The 18,646-nt window shown below is 41.3% G+C and overlaps 1 protein-coding gene across 1 annotated transcript; it reads left to right on the forward strand.

The window, feature by feature from the left end:
- Positions 1 to 595: 595 nt before the first annotated feature.
- SLN (sarcolipin) lies at positions 596 to 2,470 on the forward strand. The gene is made up of 2 exons (XM_034759535.1): positions 596 to 718; positions 1,890 to 2,470. The coding sequence occupies exon 2, from the start codon at positions 2,000 to 2,002 to the stop codon at positions 2,093 to 2,095; it is 96 nt and encodes a 31-aa protein (XP_034615426.1). The 5' UTR covers positions 596 to 718; positions 1,890 to 1,999; the 3' UTR covers positions 2,096 to 2,470.
- The last annotated feature ends 16,176 nt before the right edge of the window (positions 2,471 to 18,646 follow it).

Raw genomic sequence — 18,646 nt, forward strand, 5'->3', positions numbered from 1 at the left:
ATGGGGCATGGCTAATGCAACTGACCATGATTTTCAAATACTTTAATTTATTCCCAAACCCTTATGTCCAGTAAATATTATTTGATTTAATTACTACATATCCAAGTGCAAAAATATTTTGCTCTAGCTGTCTCTCTTAGACTAAATGTGTAAGAACATGAGAAGTTGTAGAGACTATAATAACTATGTAAGGCAGCAACAGGTGCCTGTGCTTGTAAAGTAAACGATGTAGTCTGGACTTTGTTCAGTTTCTAAAGACTGGAAAGTGTCGTGTACAGATTCCGAAAATGAATATGGAATATTTCAAACACCCTTTTTTACATTATGGATGAATATATTAACTGGTGCATTTGAAGCACAAAAGAAACATTTGTAAAATCCAGTTGGTTCCAATGGGTTTGTACATGTCTTTAACATTAAAGCAACTCATCAGAGGAAGAAATGAAATGGTCATATGTAAATCCATCCATATGCCCACATGCATAAATAGCCCTAACTGAATCCTGAGGCCCAGCATAGCCTTTTTAAAATATTTTGTTGGTGATGTCATCACTTTTGTTGCCAATACACTTGTTGCTCTCCTCCCTCTGACTACTTTAGTTCCAACACAGTGACTGGGAATCCAGACTGCACTGGGAGAAAGGCAGAAGCTGAGGAAGAAATAATATCTGACCTAGGGTTCCAGAAGCTGTAATACCATTTCATTTATCCTCTTCAGGTAAATTATGGGCTACTTTTTAGATCTACTTTTCCTTTGTACAAATAAAATATGAAGCTGATAGAGCAACATGAGGACACAGGAATTTGTATAACTGCATTACCGCATATTGAGCTTTTAATATTTCATTAGTAAACTAAGACAATTTCCAGTGAAAGCCTTCTGTCTTCATTATGGTATGATACTGAACTTGCTCTTGTTTTCATCATAGCTGTTACTTTCTAATCTGGCTTCTCCTTTAAGAGTTTGTTTGCATGGCTGAATTTCTTTTTTTGCCCAGAGCTTATTTCTCTTTTTATTTTTTAAAAAAGTTTTCATTTTATTACACAGCATACAAATAGGATTAGGTAGCAGGATACTCGTCACAAATGTTATCACTTCTCCATGTGTGTCCTGAGAAACATACACAAATCTGGACTTTCTGTGATTAAAGTGAATCACACAAAAACAATAGCTGATTAAAAGTTTTGGAATATATTTCAAGAGGCATTACTACTTAAGAGAACTGTAGCCACTTGAAATGCAGGAGCGTCAGAAAAGTTCAGAGAAAATCCTATTTAATCTACTAGCATTAGCCCATGAATTTTGATGTTTTTCAGAAACAAAACTGTATAACCCTGCCTCTCCCTTTTTAGTCATAACAAAAATCCTGTTTTCTCTTCCAAGCATTGCAAAGAAAGACTGAATTTAGTGATTTTTCCAAGTTATACTTGCAGTATTAAAGTAAAACTAAGGGAATGGAGAGAGAGAGAGATGTAAATATTATAGAGTTAAGAATTGAATATCAGAGAAAAATTTCTAGCTACCTTCTTTTAAAATAATGATACAATAACAAATATTTGAATGTTAGTAATTTTTAATAGTAATATGTTTGCAGTAAGTATCACTTGAAGAGAATATGGCAGAAGTTTAAAAAAAAACTGTGCAAGTCAGAGCTGACTTCCAAGGATTGTTTGTTATGTGAGATGTATTTTGGGGGTGACACTGAGAACATGTTTTCTCAAATGGTGGAAATCAAAGAAGGTGATAAGCTGGTAGAGATACTCTTTGCTTTTTAACTTCTGCAGCACACTAACTTTTAGCAATAGAAATAACATTTACTTTTAGTAATATATATAGCTGTTAGGCTTCCTAGCTTCATATGTCTGTTCTGTTGGTGTGTTTTTTTCAGGCGAGACTCTGACCTGGAGGCTGATCTCAAGGATACTCTTGGAGGATTCCCTGAGGGTTTCCCTTTGCTTCAACTGTTAGCCTCCGTGCTTCCCCTGATCATTCCTGAAAATGGACCGATCCACGCAAGAGCTTTTCCTCAACTTCATGATTGTCCTCATAACTGTGCTACTCATGTGGATTCTGGTGAAATCTTATCAGGAGTAAAAGACTGTGCCATATGCCGTGAATGAATTTAAGTTTGTGTCTGCAGAAGTATGTGACATCTACTGTACACCTGTGTGATTAGCTTCATGTAGCTCTAGAATGTCATCTTTTTTACTCTAAAACACCTGTTGCCTGAGATAATCTGTGTGTTTTACATGGGTCTATGATGATGCAATTATTTTATTCTTTGGCAATCCAGCTGTAAAATGTACAAGGCAAGATCCTCAGTAGTTGTTACATATGATTGTCCCTCCAACAGTTACTGTCTCCATGAACGGAGACAAAAGAAGCACAAACCTACTGAGCTGAAAGAGATGTGGAACCTTTTCATTTGCTCACCATTGTACTCTCCTGAATAAAGAAGAAAATATAAGACATGTTTTGTAGTAATTTTTATCCTTTCCTTGATCTGATTACTTTTCAATGAAGGGTATGGTGTGTTTACTTGAGAAATACAGAACAACAGCCAGGGAAGTTTGGTGGTTTGATTGCCGTTAGTTAAAAAGTACAAATAAAGGTCCACTTAATTGCTACTGATTCCAGTGGAACTCATACTGAGTCACATGAATACCAAATGAGTTCATCACAATAGTTAGTACAGTAAAATAGCCAGAGAATTTTCATGGCTAGACCATTATTTATGCTACCAGTTCCGTGAACATAGACTTTAAAGAGATCCTTTGCCTTATTGCTGGCATTGCCATATAATTGCATCTTCTAGAGATGGATTTCAGATGTCACCTTTAGGGTCTCATTCTTGTATTTCATAGAATCCTAGAATCATAGGGTTAGAAGGCTGTGCAGGGGGCATCTAGTCTAATCCCCAATCCCCCAGTTTCACCAAACTGTGATTGGCACACGAGGTGGAGGGAGAAGGGGCATGAGTTGGTATAAATTATTATAGCAGCCCCAAGGCTGCTCTAACTTCAAGAGTCTAAAAGGTTCCACTGCAGCAGCCAGAGATCACCAGATCACTCCAGTCATGCCTCCTTGCCCTCAGCACCTCCCCTATGCAAAGGGCTGCAAGGGAGTGCTGTAGAGTAAATAGGCTGGTTTTATGCTGCTTGGAGTCTTCCAGCAATAGAGGACTCATCAGTTATCTACTTTGGCCAACTTTGGGACTGTTACACAACAGTGCTTAGGTTTGGACCCAGACAGTCCCTTCCAACCCTTTGAGCTGTCAATCAGCAACTAAAGTCTTCCTAAGAATTCAAACATGCCATCCTAATGGCTTCAAAAGATATAACCTTTTAGATAAAATGAGGCTTGCATTAAGAAGTCTGGATCGTTTAAATACAGCTCACTGTACTTACATTGGCTTGCTTCCTGGCTAGGACACTTAAAGGAATGAGTAAAGGTCAGGAGATTAGGTGTATGTTATCCAAGGATGATTTGTTATACTTTTATTTAGAAGCATAATGATAAGCATGTTTTGGGAATCAGGTTAGTGCTTTAAAGGACAATACTGAAAATCTCAGGCTGCATGGCATTATTCCATCTGCTACAGTTAGCTGTTGTTTAAAAGTTGATATTAAGTAAGTGTCATTTTTCTGTTTAGTCTGTACTTTCCACACTGTTCTATAATTTTCCTCCTCCTCTGTTTTCTCAAAGATGATTGCAAAGCTGTTTCTGCAGTTAATAGACTATATCCTCTCCTGTAAAGAAATTATCTCTTTAGCAGGAAGTTTGTTAAACTATGCAGCGTAGTTGTAGGTGTGTCAGTCCTAGGGTATTAGTGAGACAGGGTGGATGAGGTAATATCTTTTATTGAACCAGCTTCGGTTGGTGAGAGAGGCAAGCTTTCGAGCTCCACAGAGCTGTTCTTCAGGTCTGGGAAAGGTACGCCATGGGTCACAGCAAAATGCCAGGTGGAACAGATTGTTTAGCATAAACTATCACATAGCTTAGCATAGCTAGCACGTATCCCTAAGAGACCATTCACGGTAGAGTGGCCCGTTAACCCCTCTGCAGTCGTAGGACAAAAAGAGGGAGTTAGTGGGTAACAGATTGTAACGAGCCATAAATCCAGTGTCTCTGTTCAAGCCATGATTTTAGTAACTAGCAGAGTTGTGAATTTAAGCATCCAGACTCATCTTTCAAAAGTGTTGTGCATATTTCCTTTGAGGATGAGGGTTGATAGGTCAGATATAGAGTGAGCGCTTTGTGAAAAGTGTTCACCCACAGGTGACAGGGTGTTTTTGTCTTTTATCATTTTCCTGTGTGAGTTCATCGGAGAGTGTAGAGATTTTCTGGTTTCACCCACATAGTTGTTGTTGAGGCATCTAGTGCCCCGGGTGAGGTACACCACATGTTGTGATAGGCATGAGTAGGATCCATGGATCTTTAAAAGGGTGTGGTGGTGGGGGGGTATTGATCATTTTGCTGTGATACTGGGAGTATCTTTCTCAGACCTGACAAAGAGCTCTCTGTGGCTCAAAAGCTTGTTAAAATGTAAGTCTTGTTTGCTCTTGGCTATGACTGAACTCTTTTCCATTCAACATCTTCAGGTGATGTCTACTCTAGAGACCTTACAGCAGCACAGCTGCGCCACTGTAAGGTCTCCTGTGTAGCTGCTCTGTGGGAGAGAGCTCTCCCATAGGCATAATTAAACCACCCCAATGAGCAGCAGTAGCTATGTCATCAAGAGAGCATCTCCCGCCAACATAATGTTGTCCACACCGGTGCTTCTGTCTGTGTAGCTTATGTCAGTCAGGAGTTGGCTTTTTTCACACCCCTGAGTGATATAAGTTTTACCAACAAAAGTGCTAGTGTAGATATGGCCTCAGGGATGTGAACTTTCTTGTGAGAAAGCTGAGATAGCATTAAATTAGCCTGTGCCAACAAAAGCTGCAACCTTGGGCTTTGACCCATCTGACACCAGGAGCTGCCACGATTCCACTAATTTACACAATTTGTTTGCATTCCAAGAGCACATCTGAAGGCAGCGAAGTCTAGGGAAGGACATGGAAAATCTATTTTTAAATATAGTGAATACCTGATAATTCAATATGATTCTCATCTTTCACATACTGTGCCTTTCTATCCCGGCTGGGCCTCTCGCATCAGGTATTATCAGATCTACACTGTGGCTTAAAAATAGATTTTCAGATTCTCTCGTGCATCACAGCTTAGGACTTAGGACATTGCAGCTGTACACCCGACTCTCGCCACTTCAGGGGTGAGAAACACACTGCACACCACTTGGGTTGGAGGAAGCTTTCCTGTTGATTCATATACTGCATAGCAACACTTTGAGTGGCATAAGATACTGAGCCATCTTACACATTTGGTCTGGTCACAAGACACAGTGATAAAAAATTACTGATACTTCACTGTTGAAGAAGCTGCTAACTATTTTGGCCAGAGTTTCAGAACTGCTGAGCAACCCAACTCTCCCTGAAATCTATGGCAGCATTAGGTGTGCAGCACCTTTGGACATCAGCCTATCTGAGTAAATAGATATGTTATAAGTGCCTCGCTTTTCAGGCATTTCTGACTTTCTGGAAGAATTTGGATGAAATTCCTCATGCACATTCTCAGGGCAGAGGTGAATTGTCTTTGAAAATGGTCATTTTTTCAAAATCCAGTAGCTCAGAAAAGACCAAATGGAATATTCTCAATTTTCCAGAGTTAAAGCAGGATGTTCTAGTGGTTGACACTAGGATTCAGATCTAGAAACAGTTCTGCCAAGTCACTTAAGCGGTCTACTCTTCATTTCCCAATGGATTATTTCTAAAACTTCTGGCCTGACACGGAAAAATACTTTCAGGAAGAAATTTGCTTTACAAACACAGTTTAGCCATTTGAAGATAAAGATGCTGCATGCAGATATTGGAAGCATTATATACTGAATACACTGCATGCATTTATATAGTGTATTTGCGTATGCCATCCTATATGAATTTGAAAACATTCAAATAAAGATAAGACCATTTATTTGAGTCTGAAATCACAAACTCAGACATGTTCATGTGAATGCTCATCAGTTGTGCGATCCTTCAAATTTATTTAGGCCAAAATTTTCAAACTGGGCATCCAAATTTAGGCACCTAAATTGATGTGGCTAGATTTTTCTGAGAAGTGCAAAACATCTGCAGCTGCCAAAGTCAATGGGAATTTACTTTGGAAAATCAGGCCACTTTTATTTAGGTGCCTAAATATGGATCAATGAGTGTCTTTCTATTAGTGTCAGCAGGCTTTGGATCAGACCCTAGATGTCTAATTGTAGACATCCAGGTTTCAAAGTTTTGGTCTCAGGACCCAATTTTAAGAAGTGTTGAGCACTCATAACTTCAGCTGAAGCACACGGGAGCACAGGGTGTTCAGTGATTTTGAAAATCAGGTGACTGATTTGGGTGCCTAAATACGGCCAAACTTTAGGCCTCCATATTTGAAAATTTTAGCTTACAATGAAAAATTGGTTTTTGACTAAGTTAATTTTTTTGCAAAAAGTGTCTGCTTTCTGTGACAAATTTCACTTTTTCTTTGAAACACTCAATGGCTGAAAGCTGAAATATTCAGCTTTGAATATGCTGCCACAGTGCTTCGTGGGAGTGTTGTTCTCTTGCCTCATATCCCCATTCTTTTCTGTGGGCTGAACCCCCCCAGCCAGAGTACATCTCCTGTGAGGCACCATAGTCAATGACTCCCATGATGAACTGCTTCCCTGCTCCAAGAGAAGGAAACCATGATGCATCATGGGAAATGTAGTCCAACCAGGGACCCTAGCCTATAGAGAAGAAATAGGCCATGAAGCATGTGGTCTTCAGCTCCCATGAGGTAGTATAGATACCTTTTGATTTTTGGCCAAAATTTTTTAATTTTCAAAGTTTCATTAAATTTTACCATGGAAAGCTTAGAAAATTATTCTGTATGTGTGTGGTTTGGCAAAATATTTCACACAGAATCCCCTCTCACCTCCATCTTTCTGACCACTTCCACTGGACATATCAAGATAGTACTACAATTTAGTATATGGTTTCTTTCTGGACCAAACCAAGAAAATGTTAAGTATTTTGGTCCAGCTCCGCAAAAGGATCTGGACCATTTAAACTACTGTGGCACAAAACAATGCAAGCGTGGTTCTATTTATGCAGATCTGTTTGTAAATGCCTTAAAGGCATTGGAATATTCTTTCAATCAGCAAACAACTTTGCATAATAATCGATTGTTTTTACTGGGGCCAGGAGTTAAGTAAGATCAGAAGTCTGACAAATGCGGACTCTCTTGGATTATATTGCAAGGGGCATTAAATCTTTCTTCACTCATACAGCTGAGATGGTTTGTCCCCTGTGCACAAAGCTTGCTCACAGGTTAGCATCTTAATAATCTGGACTGGAACACCATTTGGCATTCTTCCCAAGGCCATAAAATACAGATGTGCAAGCCAATCAACTCTGACTTCACAGTTTAAAGACTCAGCTTCTATTTTTAAAGCAGGACCAGTTTTGTGTGGCCAGTAACTTGCTACAAAACTCTCCTTTCTACTTGCAGTGAGTCAGATCTTTGGCTGCTGTCAATCAGCATGACTTGGAAATGAATGGGGGGTACACCAAATTTACATCAGCTGCCCCTTCATGTAGAATGGGTTCTCAATAGTTCTTCATTTTAAGGATTAGGATGACGAAGCCGCATAACAGTTTAGTGCTGATAGAAATGTTAGCGGTGGTTGCCATTATCTTTTCTCTTACTGCAGTTAGTACTTTTGCTGTATGGGCTTTGTATAGGAGAAACTCAGGCGCAAAGATCCTTTAACTTTGTACATATTTCTCCACATACATGGGCTGAACATGGGCTCAGAATGAGCTTGAGAAGAACTGTAATCTTGGTCCCAAATGCCCATTTTCATTTTGTGTTCTATCCCTCGCCTTTGGAAAGCAAACAACAGCTCTGTAACTTTCTGCCTTGAGAGGAGGGAATCAGCACATCAGCCAGGAGAAGTATGTGATCTACCTCTTTGAACTACCACATCTCATTCACAGCACCGTACTGCTAGCCCTGCCAACTTATAATGAGGTACGGAAGGAGTGCAGCCCAGATGGCATATAGCTTGAAGTTCCACTGTGTCATAGCACTCACTATTGACCCAGATATTCAGTAACTTTCTCACTTCCTTAAAAGGGGTTTACTAGTCTACAAAGTTGTGCTTAGAGCTATGTACTCCTGGAGTGCTTCCCATTGGATGCCTGTTGGAATCTGTACATTCCTACAGACACACTGTGTGACTCTGGCATTTCACTTTACTATGACAAACCGGCCTAGGCAAACAATTCTAACTAATCAGCAGGAGTGACCCAACTTTTCAACTTAAGCTATGGAAACAGACTGAGTATCTGGATGGATTACTCTCTGATGAAGTATTTATACAATTTAAATTAAGTTTCTTGTCCTTATTTACTGCTTTCAGAGTGGTGACATTTTTTAAATACACCTCTACCCCGATATAACGCAACCCAATGTAATACAAATTCGGATATAATGCGGTAAAGCAGTGCTCCAGGGGGGACGGGCGGGGGCGCTGCGCACTCCGGTGGATCAAAGCAAGTTCGATATAACGTGGTTTCACCTATAACGTGGTAAGATTTTTTGGCTCCTGAGGACAGCGTTATATCAAGGTAGACGTGTACCTGACTTGTAGTTTTGCTGATGGCTGCATAACTCAGTATGAATAATCTAAGCCTTTCAAGAGTGATGGGAAAGCTTCATCTCTATGAACTATGGGCCAGATCCTGAGCTGACTTCAGTGGAGGTTCACTATTTTACACTGGCTGCGGATCTTTGCATTTGTCTTTTTGTGATCTTGCTTTATTTTCAGTGGAAGTCTATGCACGCATCAAATGAAGGAGGTAGTTTGGGCTAGAATGTAGGATTAGATCTGTTGCTTTAATGCAGTGTTGAATAGACAGGGTTTTACAATAGGAAGGCTTATACCCTATGTTCATTAAACTAAATTCATTAATATTTTAATGAATGGACCTACTCCTGCTGCCCTGAATCCTTCGTGAATTTCAGATCTTGGCTTATGTGATGGCAGCAATTTCTCCTTCAGTTTGGATTGTTTGGTACATGTTTAGATGCTGAATAAAATGTGTTCAACTTAAGAGTCTTTGGGGTGGCCTCTGGTGGAAAGTGTGTCACTATTTACAGTGGGAGCAGATTCAGAGCTTTTAAGGCCAGAAAGGACCATTATGATAATCTAGTTTGACCTTTTGTATAACACATTCCACACACTTTCACCCAGTCTTTCTTGCATCAGGTCTACAACTTCTGGTTGAGCTACAGCATATCGCTTAGAAAGATATCCAATCTTGAGTGAAAGACTTCAAGTGCTGGGGAATCCACCACAGTCCAAGGTAAATTGTTGCAAAGATTAATTATCTTCATTTAAAAAAACACACCTGATTTCTAATATATTATGCGCTTAATTATATATTATAAGATACTTTGCAGTTCTACTTCATTACTAAGCATCCATATTAAAGCATCAATCACAAATAACTCTTGGATACCAGTTCCAATACATTTCTTGCCATGGTAAGAACTTAAAATAGCATTGTAGTCATTGTTAATAAATGGCCCATTGACATTATAGATGGCATTGTAGCATTGGAAAACTACTAGATAGAATGATTTCCTAGTATTTTCTTCTTGCATTGAACAGAGAAAAGATAATTTAGGGAAGCATTGTAGGTGTAAGATATTTTCCAGGGACAAAAAAAAAAAAAAAAGCCACAGCAAGTAGTATGCTGGTGAAAAAATATTTTCTTCTAGGCAGATGGTTACTATGAATAACCATGATGAAATTGGGATGAACAGTTCTCACTGCACATTGAATCATGGTGTGGATGGAAACTGTTTTATGGGTTTCTTTTTCTACCAGCACTAAATGCTTCAGAGAAGCCAACATCATAAGGACATTAGGAAATGTGTCTGGAAATTCAAAGCCCCCTTGATTCAAAGACCCCTTTAATCTCTCCTTTTATTAGGAGAGATTAAAAAGACTGGACTTTTCATCTTAGAAAAGAGAGGACTAAGGATGGGGGGATATGATAAACGTCTATAAAATAATGAATGTATAGAAAGTGAATAAGGAAGTGTTATTTACTCCTTCACATAACACAAGAACCAGGGACCACCCAATGAAATTAATAGAAAGCAGGTTTAAAACAAACAAAAGGAAGTACTTCTTCACACAACACATAGTCAACCTGTGGAACTCTTTGCCAGGGGATGTTGTGAAGGCCAAAACTATAATGGGGTTCAAAAAAGAATTAGATAAGTTCATGGAAGATAGGTCCATCAATGGCTATTAGACAAGATGATCAGGGATGCAACCCCATGCTCTGGATGTTCCTAACCTCTTACTGCCAGAAGCTGGGAGTGGACAATAGTGGATGGATCACTTGATAATTGCCTGTTCTAGTCATTCCCTCTGAAGCAGTTGGCCTTGGCCACTGTGGGAAGATAGGATACTGGGCTAGATTGCCCATTGGTCTGACCAAGTATGACCACTCTTCTATACAAGGGGTGGGAAAGGGACACATTATTCTTGGAGAAAACTCTCCCCATAAATATTGCCAGATCACCCCACTGTAAGTTGATTACAGCCATTACAGTATTCACTGTGTTCTGAAGCAGGTAGTAAGCATAAAAAGAGGTGTTTTTGATGATCCTTTCTAGACAGCTTGGAAAGGATGAGAGCAGTTTGCTTTACTCTCATACACAAAGGATGCTATTCCAGATCAGCCTGCAGGTGCCAGTGTAGCAAATTGCAAGGGTAACCCTCTCAGCTTCTTAAAAGGTCCCAGATCCCATCAACTCAGTTAGCAAGAGAGTGAGAGAGGGGAATATTTGAGACTAGGGAAGTATATGAAAGGAAAGCAGCACTGAGTGGGTTAAATCAGAGCACTGAATACTCTAATAGGATGATCAAGGATTGCAGTTTTCTTGATCGTTTGGACAAGCATTTAGCTGATTGACAGTCATTTTCTGCAACATCAGAAAATAATCTAATTTGACATGGCTGACTTCAATCCAAAAAGCAACCAGTCTAAGGCAGACATATTAGCTATAATAAATCTGAACATAATATGTAGCTACAAAACATTCCTTTTTGCTATGACAGGGAAATTAATATTTGGAAATGTGATTGTTCCACCTGCACACAGATTTCCTACCCGTTAGAGATGGTACTGCTGCTCTCATTTGCAGCAATAAGGCAGAGAGCTGGCCATGGTACTGAAACAAAGAGTACAAAGGCTACCTTGCTATGGCTATTTCTGTAGTGCAATAAATAAGCATGGTACTTTTTCTGACAAGAGAACAAAATATAAATCTCAGTGCGATTACAAGATATATAATTGTACAGACAAGCATTAGCCATAGAAGGGAAACAGAGGACAAGGGCTAAGATAATGCGGTTGATAAAAATGTTGATGCATGCACCTTGGAAGTGGCGTGTTACATTATTTTCCATACAAAAAATATCTTTTATTGGACCAACTTCTGTTGGTGAAAGACACAAGCTTTTGATCTTACACCTGAAGAAGAGTTTGAAAGTTGTCTCTTTCATCAACAGAAGTTGGCCCAATAAAAGCTATTGCCTCACCCACCTAATATCTGGGACCGACACTGCTACAACACCTCTGCAAATTACTTTCCATCACATTCTCAAGTGTATGCACCCAAACACATGTTCTAAAAGCAAAAGAATAGGTTTTGGAATCCTATGAGAGGAAGATATGTTTTAAAAGGAGACTTATAGATTTGTAGACTCCAAGGCCATAAGGGACCTTTACAATCACCTAGGCTGACCTGCTGTATGAACTTCCCCAAAATAATTTCTAGCTCATATATTTTAAGGAAAACATTATTTTAAAAAAAAATTGTCAGTGAAGGAGAATCCACCATGACCCTTGGTAAATTGTTCCAATTGCTAATTACCCTCACTGTCATAAATGTATGCCTTATTTCCAGTCTGAATTTGTCTAATTCAGGGACATGCACAGGAATTTAAATTTGACCCCCTTTTGAAGGGGCACATTCTGTGCCCCCCCCCCCCATTACCTGGGGTTTTCAGAACCCCCAACGGTGGTAACTTAACTATTTCACTCCAGGCAGTGTCAGGAATAAATCAACAGCAACTCAGCAATTCTGTCTGATCAAAGATTAAACGAAAGTAAGCATGCTCTTGTCTAACACTGCAGTTTATTAGATTTAAGCACACACAAACATAAGCAATAGGTTTAGAATATCCCAGATATTTACCTAACATCTGGAACGATATTGAATAATTAACAGCAGGTTCGCAGTGGTTAGTTGCTCATCCACCGGGGAGAAAAGGTGTCAGGAAAAACATCTCTCAAGATGGCTTCAGAGGACTGCTCCAAAGTACACTTTATTAGCTAATCTTTTATAACTAATGTCTACAAACCACATAGGTCATAATGACCCCTACTGGATCATCAGTTTTTTAACTTTCAATAAACTTTTAATATCAGAGGTGTCTAGATTCAAGGTTTTCCAACCACCAAGGTTTTCAGTCTCAGCTGTTTACTTGTCTGTCCCCTCCTCCCATTCAGATTAGCAGAAACTGTAGCTAATTTTGACCTTGATTCTGAATGCCTGTCTTCAAATTAACCCTTAATTATGTGGTGTTCTATTTCATTAATTCAAAGTGGCTGAATACACATGATATGGTTGCAATTAGCTTGATCACATTCTGGGGTATACACACCCCTCAAATCCAGGGCAACACTCCTGCCCCAGGAGGAACTTACTTTCCCCCTCCCCCCGGCAGGAGCTCACTCTTCCCTCCCCCACAGTCCTGGGGCCAGAGGAATTCTGTGCCCTCAACTATTATTGGGGGTGGAGTGCCCCTTCTTGTCCCTCCTTGTGCACACCCCTGGTCTGGATCATGTTATACCTTTCTCTGCCAGCTTGAAGAGACCATTATCATATATTTGTTCTCCATGTAGATACCTATAGACCGGGGTAGGCAACCTATGGCATGCGTGCCGAAGGCGGCACGCGAGCTGATTTTCAGTGACACTCATGCTGCCCGGGTCCTGGCCACCAGTCCAGGGGGCTCTGCATTTTAATTTAATTTTAAATGAAGTTTCTTAAATATTTTAAAAACCTTATTTACTTTACATACAACAATAGTTTAGTTCTATATTATAGACTTATAGAAAGAGACCTTCTAAAAACATTATAATGTATTACTGGCACACGAAACCTTAAATTAGAGTGAATAAATGAAGACTCAGCACACGACTTCTGAAAGGTTGCCGACCCCTGCTATAGACTGTGATCAAGTCACCCCTTAACTTCTCTTTGTGAAGCTAAATAGATTGAGCTCTTTGAGTCTATCACTATAAGGCAAGTTTTCTAGTCATTTAATCCTTCTTGTGGCTCAGCTCTGAACCCTCTCCAATTTAGCAACATCCTTCTTGAATTTATGGGCACCTGAACTGGATATACTATTCCAGCAGTGGTCGCACCAGTGCCAAATATTGAGGTAAAAACCTCTCTACTGCTACTCGAGATTGTCCTGTATGCATCCCAGGATCACATTAGCCCTGTTAGCCACAGTATCACACTGGGAGCTCATGTTCAGCTGACTATCAACCATGACTATCGACTCTTTTTCAGAGTCACTGCTTCCCAGGATAGAGTCCCCTATCCTGTAAGTATGACCTATATTCTTTGATTCTTGAAGGACGAGAGGGTGAATCAGTTCAGGCAGCAAGTTCCAGGCATACAGACTACAGGGAAAAGGTGTGGCAACAAGAGTGGAAGAAAGAGACAAAGGGATAATTAGTTTATTATTTATTAGCACTCCAAGAATATGATGGACAGAAATCATAGAAAAACATGGTCCCTGCCTGAAGGATCTTATAATCTACATTTTAGATGTTATTCAAGGGAGGGATTCAACGTTGTTGTTGTTGTTTTTTGAAAGGGGGGGGGGGGAGAGACATGGCCAGAATGACTGTCAAGAAAAATTATCATTTATATCTTGTATAGACTGGCAGGGGTAACATGAGCTTTGAGGAATCCAGAGAGGAGGCAGTTACAGTAAGCAAGATAGGAGATAAGAGTTCTACCTGCCTTTTTTGCCTTAAAAATGACTTTTCCAGATGATCATAAAGCGGCACTGATGGCCCTTGAAGAGAGTCCTAGCCACTCTTCCTCTCCTGCAAAGGCTTTCTCATGACTAAAGCAGTCAGAAATCCTGGGCTTTAGTCCTGATTCTACCAGGGACTCCCTGTACAATGTTATGGCCAAATTAACCCATAGACTGTAGGTCACTTTGCCCTCTGCCTTCCAACTTCCCACTCTGTAAAACACAGATGGTACTCATTGAATTAATTCCCAGCTGTAAAGCAAGGTGAGGTCCTTGGTTGAAAGATGCCATGTAAGAGCCCAGTATTATTCTTTATAAATTAACGGGCACATTTATGTTTATTTATATTAGCCAGGTTACTTCAAAATCCTATTTTTTATTGCCAGAGGTCCCGCGCATGTTTTTCTGCTGCAGGGCTTGCTGCAGGTAATTTAATAAGAAGGAAGCTAATTTTCCACAATCTGTTTTGATTCTAAAAAGCAGTGAGTTGAAGTGTCCTGGAATTAATTCCTGGCAGTTCAAGGCAGGCATAGAATTGCAACTGTCACATTCAAGCATGCAGATAATACATCATCTGCCATTTCAATTTGCCTATGGATAATTCAGACCCACCTTCTTTTAAAGAAATACACACTCTGATAAACATTTACCAGAACTTCTGATCTGAACCAGATGGACATCAGATATCAGTGGCATGCCATTGTGTATGCAAGGCATGCATTGCATGCCCCAGGACTTTCTGTGCCTGCAGGATGAATCCATATGGCCTCTGAACGTACATGGAGGATGCCATTTTGAAGAACAAAATTCTGCAAAATGGCATCCTCTGCACAGTTTGACTTTGCACTCACTGCACATGTAAGGTCAGGCTGCATGGAGAATGTCATTTTGCATGCAAGGGTACAGTTGCATGCCTGACTAAAAATGTCATAGCATGCCTCTGCTAGATGTCAATTTTATACAGGTGTTTACATTTTTAGTAGTATCAAATTATATTCTCCCAAGTAGAATAGGCTGCATTTCTTCACATTGCCCTACACACTTACTGCCAGTCTATCTTGGGTTTGTTTGTTTTTTTTTATAACGCCTGTCGTTTTAGTATCCAAGCGCAGTCACCATGGTATCTGTAGAATGATGAAATAGAACATGTAGAACAGAACATACTTAACAGAATACACAAGAATGGTAGATAATCATTATAGACATCCATACTACATTTAAGATAATTACGTACAATGCTTCTGCTATATAATGGTGTTTCATCTGCATGTAATGTAGAAGAGGTAGCAGAATAGGTGATAAAGATTTAGTCTCTGCACAATTCTGCAGTTCAGCCATGCGAGTGCTGTCGTTTTCCAACTGCACTGCCAAGTCTCAAGGTAATGTTTGGTTCTTTATGGAATCTGAAAGGAGTTCCGCATTCATACAGCACTGGAATTCCTACAGGATACCTGAATCACTGAATGGCTTTTCCAAGGGGGAATCAAGTATTCATGAGATACTCAACTCTCATACCGCAGCTCAGAGACACTCATTTTCTAATCATAGGATGGAGAGGGGAACCTCTTCTGCCCTAGCGAGCAGATATTTGACATTTCTATCCTTGCCTGGGGATGTAACTTTTCACCTGCCCGAGGGAACTAGAGTGCTGTGTTTTGAATGCTGCTCCTTAAACATATTCCTGAGCTCATGGAGCTGCAACTCCAGTTATGAGCTAAGTGACGATTATCTTTCCGTCACCTGTATCTGCTGATAAAAGGCCAGATGTGCACCTGGTGTGAACTGGCAGTGCTCCATTGCAGATTACACTAGCAGAGGAGTTGGCTCATGGACTGGAAGAATGAGTCCCCTCTTCAGCTGCTGAAAAGGGCTGACACCCCATTACTTGGGGCAGGAGGATGCTTGGGAAGGGGCAGAGCAGTACCAAGCGGTGTGTGACCACCAGTGCCACACAGCCTGCAGTGTCAGTGATGGAATCCACCCTCTCCCCAAGGGAACCTCTGAACTCCAAGAGCTGCCAATGGCCCTTGTGAAGTAGGCAGAGCAGTAGGATGCACCAGCCCTCAGAGGAAGTAGAGAACAGAGAGACCAAGGTAGTTGAGCTGCAGCAGCTCTTCTGCCCACACTGCAGTTGTGACCCCCAGGTGGGGCTGATGCAGGGTGGGAGGGGAGAGCATCTGACGGCTCCTGCTAAGTAGCTGACCCATCTCCTTTAAAGCAACTGGTCATTGTGGGAGCAACACAAGAGGGGATGCTGCCCAGATACCCTTCCATGTAGAACTCCTCTTTTCTGCTCCCTCATGAATACCCAGGTGCCCCTCCTCCAGAATGGCTCTCTTTGCAAAGGTTGGGTGGGAAGAAGACAAAGCAGGAAAGCTTCACAGAGGAGGGCGAGGAAGCCTGGAAAGCCAGAATAGATATTGCTTCCTAGTTTATTCTTAAAAAATGGGGGACAACAGGAGAGAGAAAATGAGAAGGCAAGTGAGGGATAGTAACAACTGCACTTGGGGATGTGGTGGGGCACCAGCAGCTAACCAGTGCAGTGGGACACGGCAGCCAGTAGAGGCTGCAGACCACTGAGCTATGGCCTCTTTTGCCTACATTCCTTTCTGTTTCCCCCTCCCCTCCATTAGCAATTCAGGTGAAGCTTGGTCTCTACTGGACACAGTGACTCAGTTTTGGAGTCCTGTGAGGTACTGGGCACATTTAGCTTCCACTAACTTTCACGGCAATTGCGGGGGGTTCAATAACCTTCAGAACTGGGCTCTAAGGCCTTTCTCCAGCAAAGCATTGAAACAGGTGCCTACCTCTAAGCCAGTGAGCAATCCCATTTGCTTCAGTGCGACTACCCATGTGAGTCAAGTTAAGAACCTGCTGCGCTGGATTGGTGCCTTACTTTGTAAAGTGGAGAGGACTAGGGCCCTTGAGACAGCACTGAGTTACTGTATTTGATGTAAAGGTTTATTTTGGTTGCTCTGTGTGTGTACTATTGACTCAGCTATGGTGAAACAGGAATCGAGAGAGGGGGCTTTGAGAAAAGGATTGAAAAGTAAGCGGCTTTCACGAGGACTAGGTAAGTAACATCATCCCTCCCTTTTCTTGCATCAGTGCATCGCAGTGATTCACAGCAACTATCCCTATGGCTTGAGGCCCTGTGCTGCATTGTTTCACTGGATGTTTCATAAGGTTATTGAGCACTTATTAAAAACACAGCCAGCTCCTCATTCACTGGGCTCCCACATTTCCACCAACCCATTATGTCCTGCCATTATTTCACCCCAGACTCATGTCATCTCTTTTGTGCTCCCTTGTCTCTTCCCTCCCTGCTGCCCCTTCCCATTACATTCCCTTATGCACTGCTCCCACCAGCTCCACCTCCTCCTCATTTCCTTCCCATCTCTGTTTTCCTTCCCTCATCCCATCTCTGCATCTTTCTTCCTCTCCTCTCCACCTTTGTCTCTGGTGACATCAACTGTAACTCCAGCTCTCCATCCCTGCCCTTCCCTCACAGCTCACGCCCAACCTTCCCCCTGGCAGTGTGGTCCCTCGGGAACACCGCCTCCATCTCACAAAAGACCACAGATATCGCTGACCGTTTAATCTCTTGCTCCCTCTGTTTCATAGTGGTTGCTTAGGCCTGGATCCCTCCCTCACAGCCAGGCTCTTTGCTGCTGCAATCGCCTACGTTTTCTTGCATGCAACCCACTGCAAATCCACTGCAAGCAGTCAGCACACAGAGGTTGCAGCTACTTTTCCAGCCCATTGAATAGCAGGTGCCAGAGAGTAGGGGAAGGGCAGGAGTGAAGGGGGTTAATGGGTAAAGGAGGCTCATTGGCTTTGAGTTCAGAAGGGGGATTTCACTCTTCCACCCCCCATCACCCTTACTCAGGCTTTATGATGTGGAGTAGATTTCAACCCTACTTATTTGGTGTGTGTACTGCCCTTTGGAGATGAAATGCATTTCTCTACATGTTCACTGTTACAGTAACAATGCACTAGAGACCTGATTCAAATCAATGACAGTCACTCCATTGCTATAAATAAGTTGGATAAGATTCGAGATGAACTATTTTTATTTCTTCTCCACTGCTTGAAGGATTCTCCTATTATTAAAAGCTCAAAACCAGATCTCCATCCTCATCTTCCTTGACCTTTGAAACCATGGAAAACATTCTTCTTGAAATCTTGTCCTCGGGGGGCTTTTTTTAGTCTTTTCTCTCCTTGGTCTCTTCCCATCTCTCTAATAGCTCCTTCAGAGGATCCTCTTCATCTCCTTCCTGCTTTCTCTGCTGGTGCCCCTCAAACTTGGGAGGAGCTCCCCGTAAACACCCACCAAGCTACCTCAGTCTCCTCCTTCAATACCCCGCTTAAACTCTCCTTTGCTATGATGCCTACAAAAAACTTGACAAGGGTTTGGCCACTGG

Source organism: Trachemys scripta, chromosome 1 (assembly GCF_013100865.1).
Source record: "Trachemys scripta elegans isolate TJP31775 chromosome 1, CAS_Tse_1.0, whole genome shotgun sequence".
NCBI classification, from domain to species: Eukaryota; Metazoa; Chordata; order Testudines; family Emydidae; genus Trachemys; species Trachemys scripta.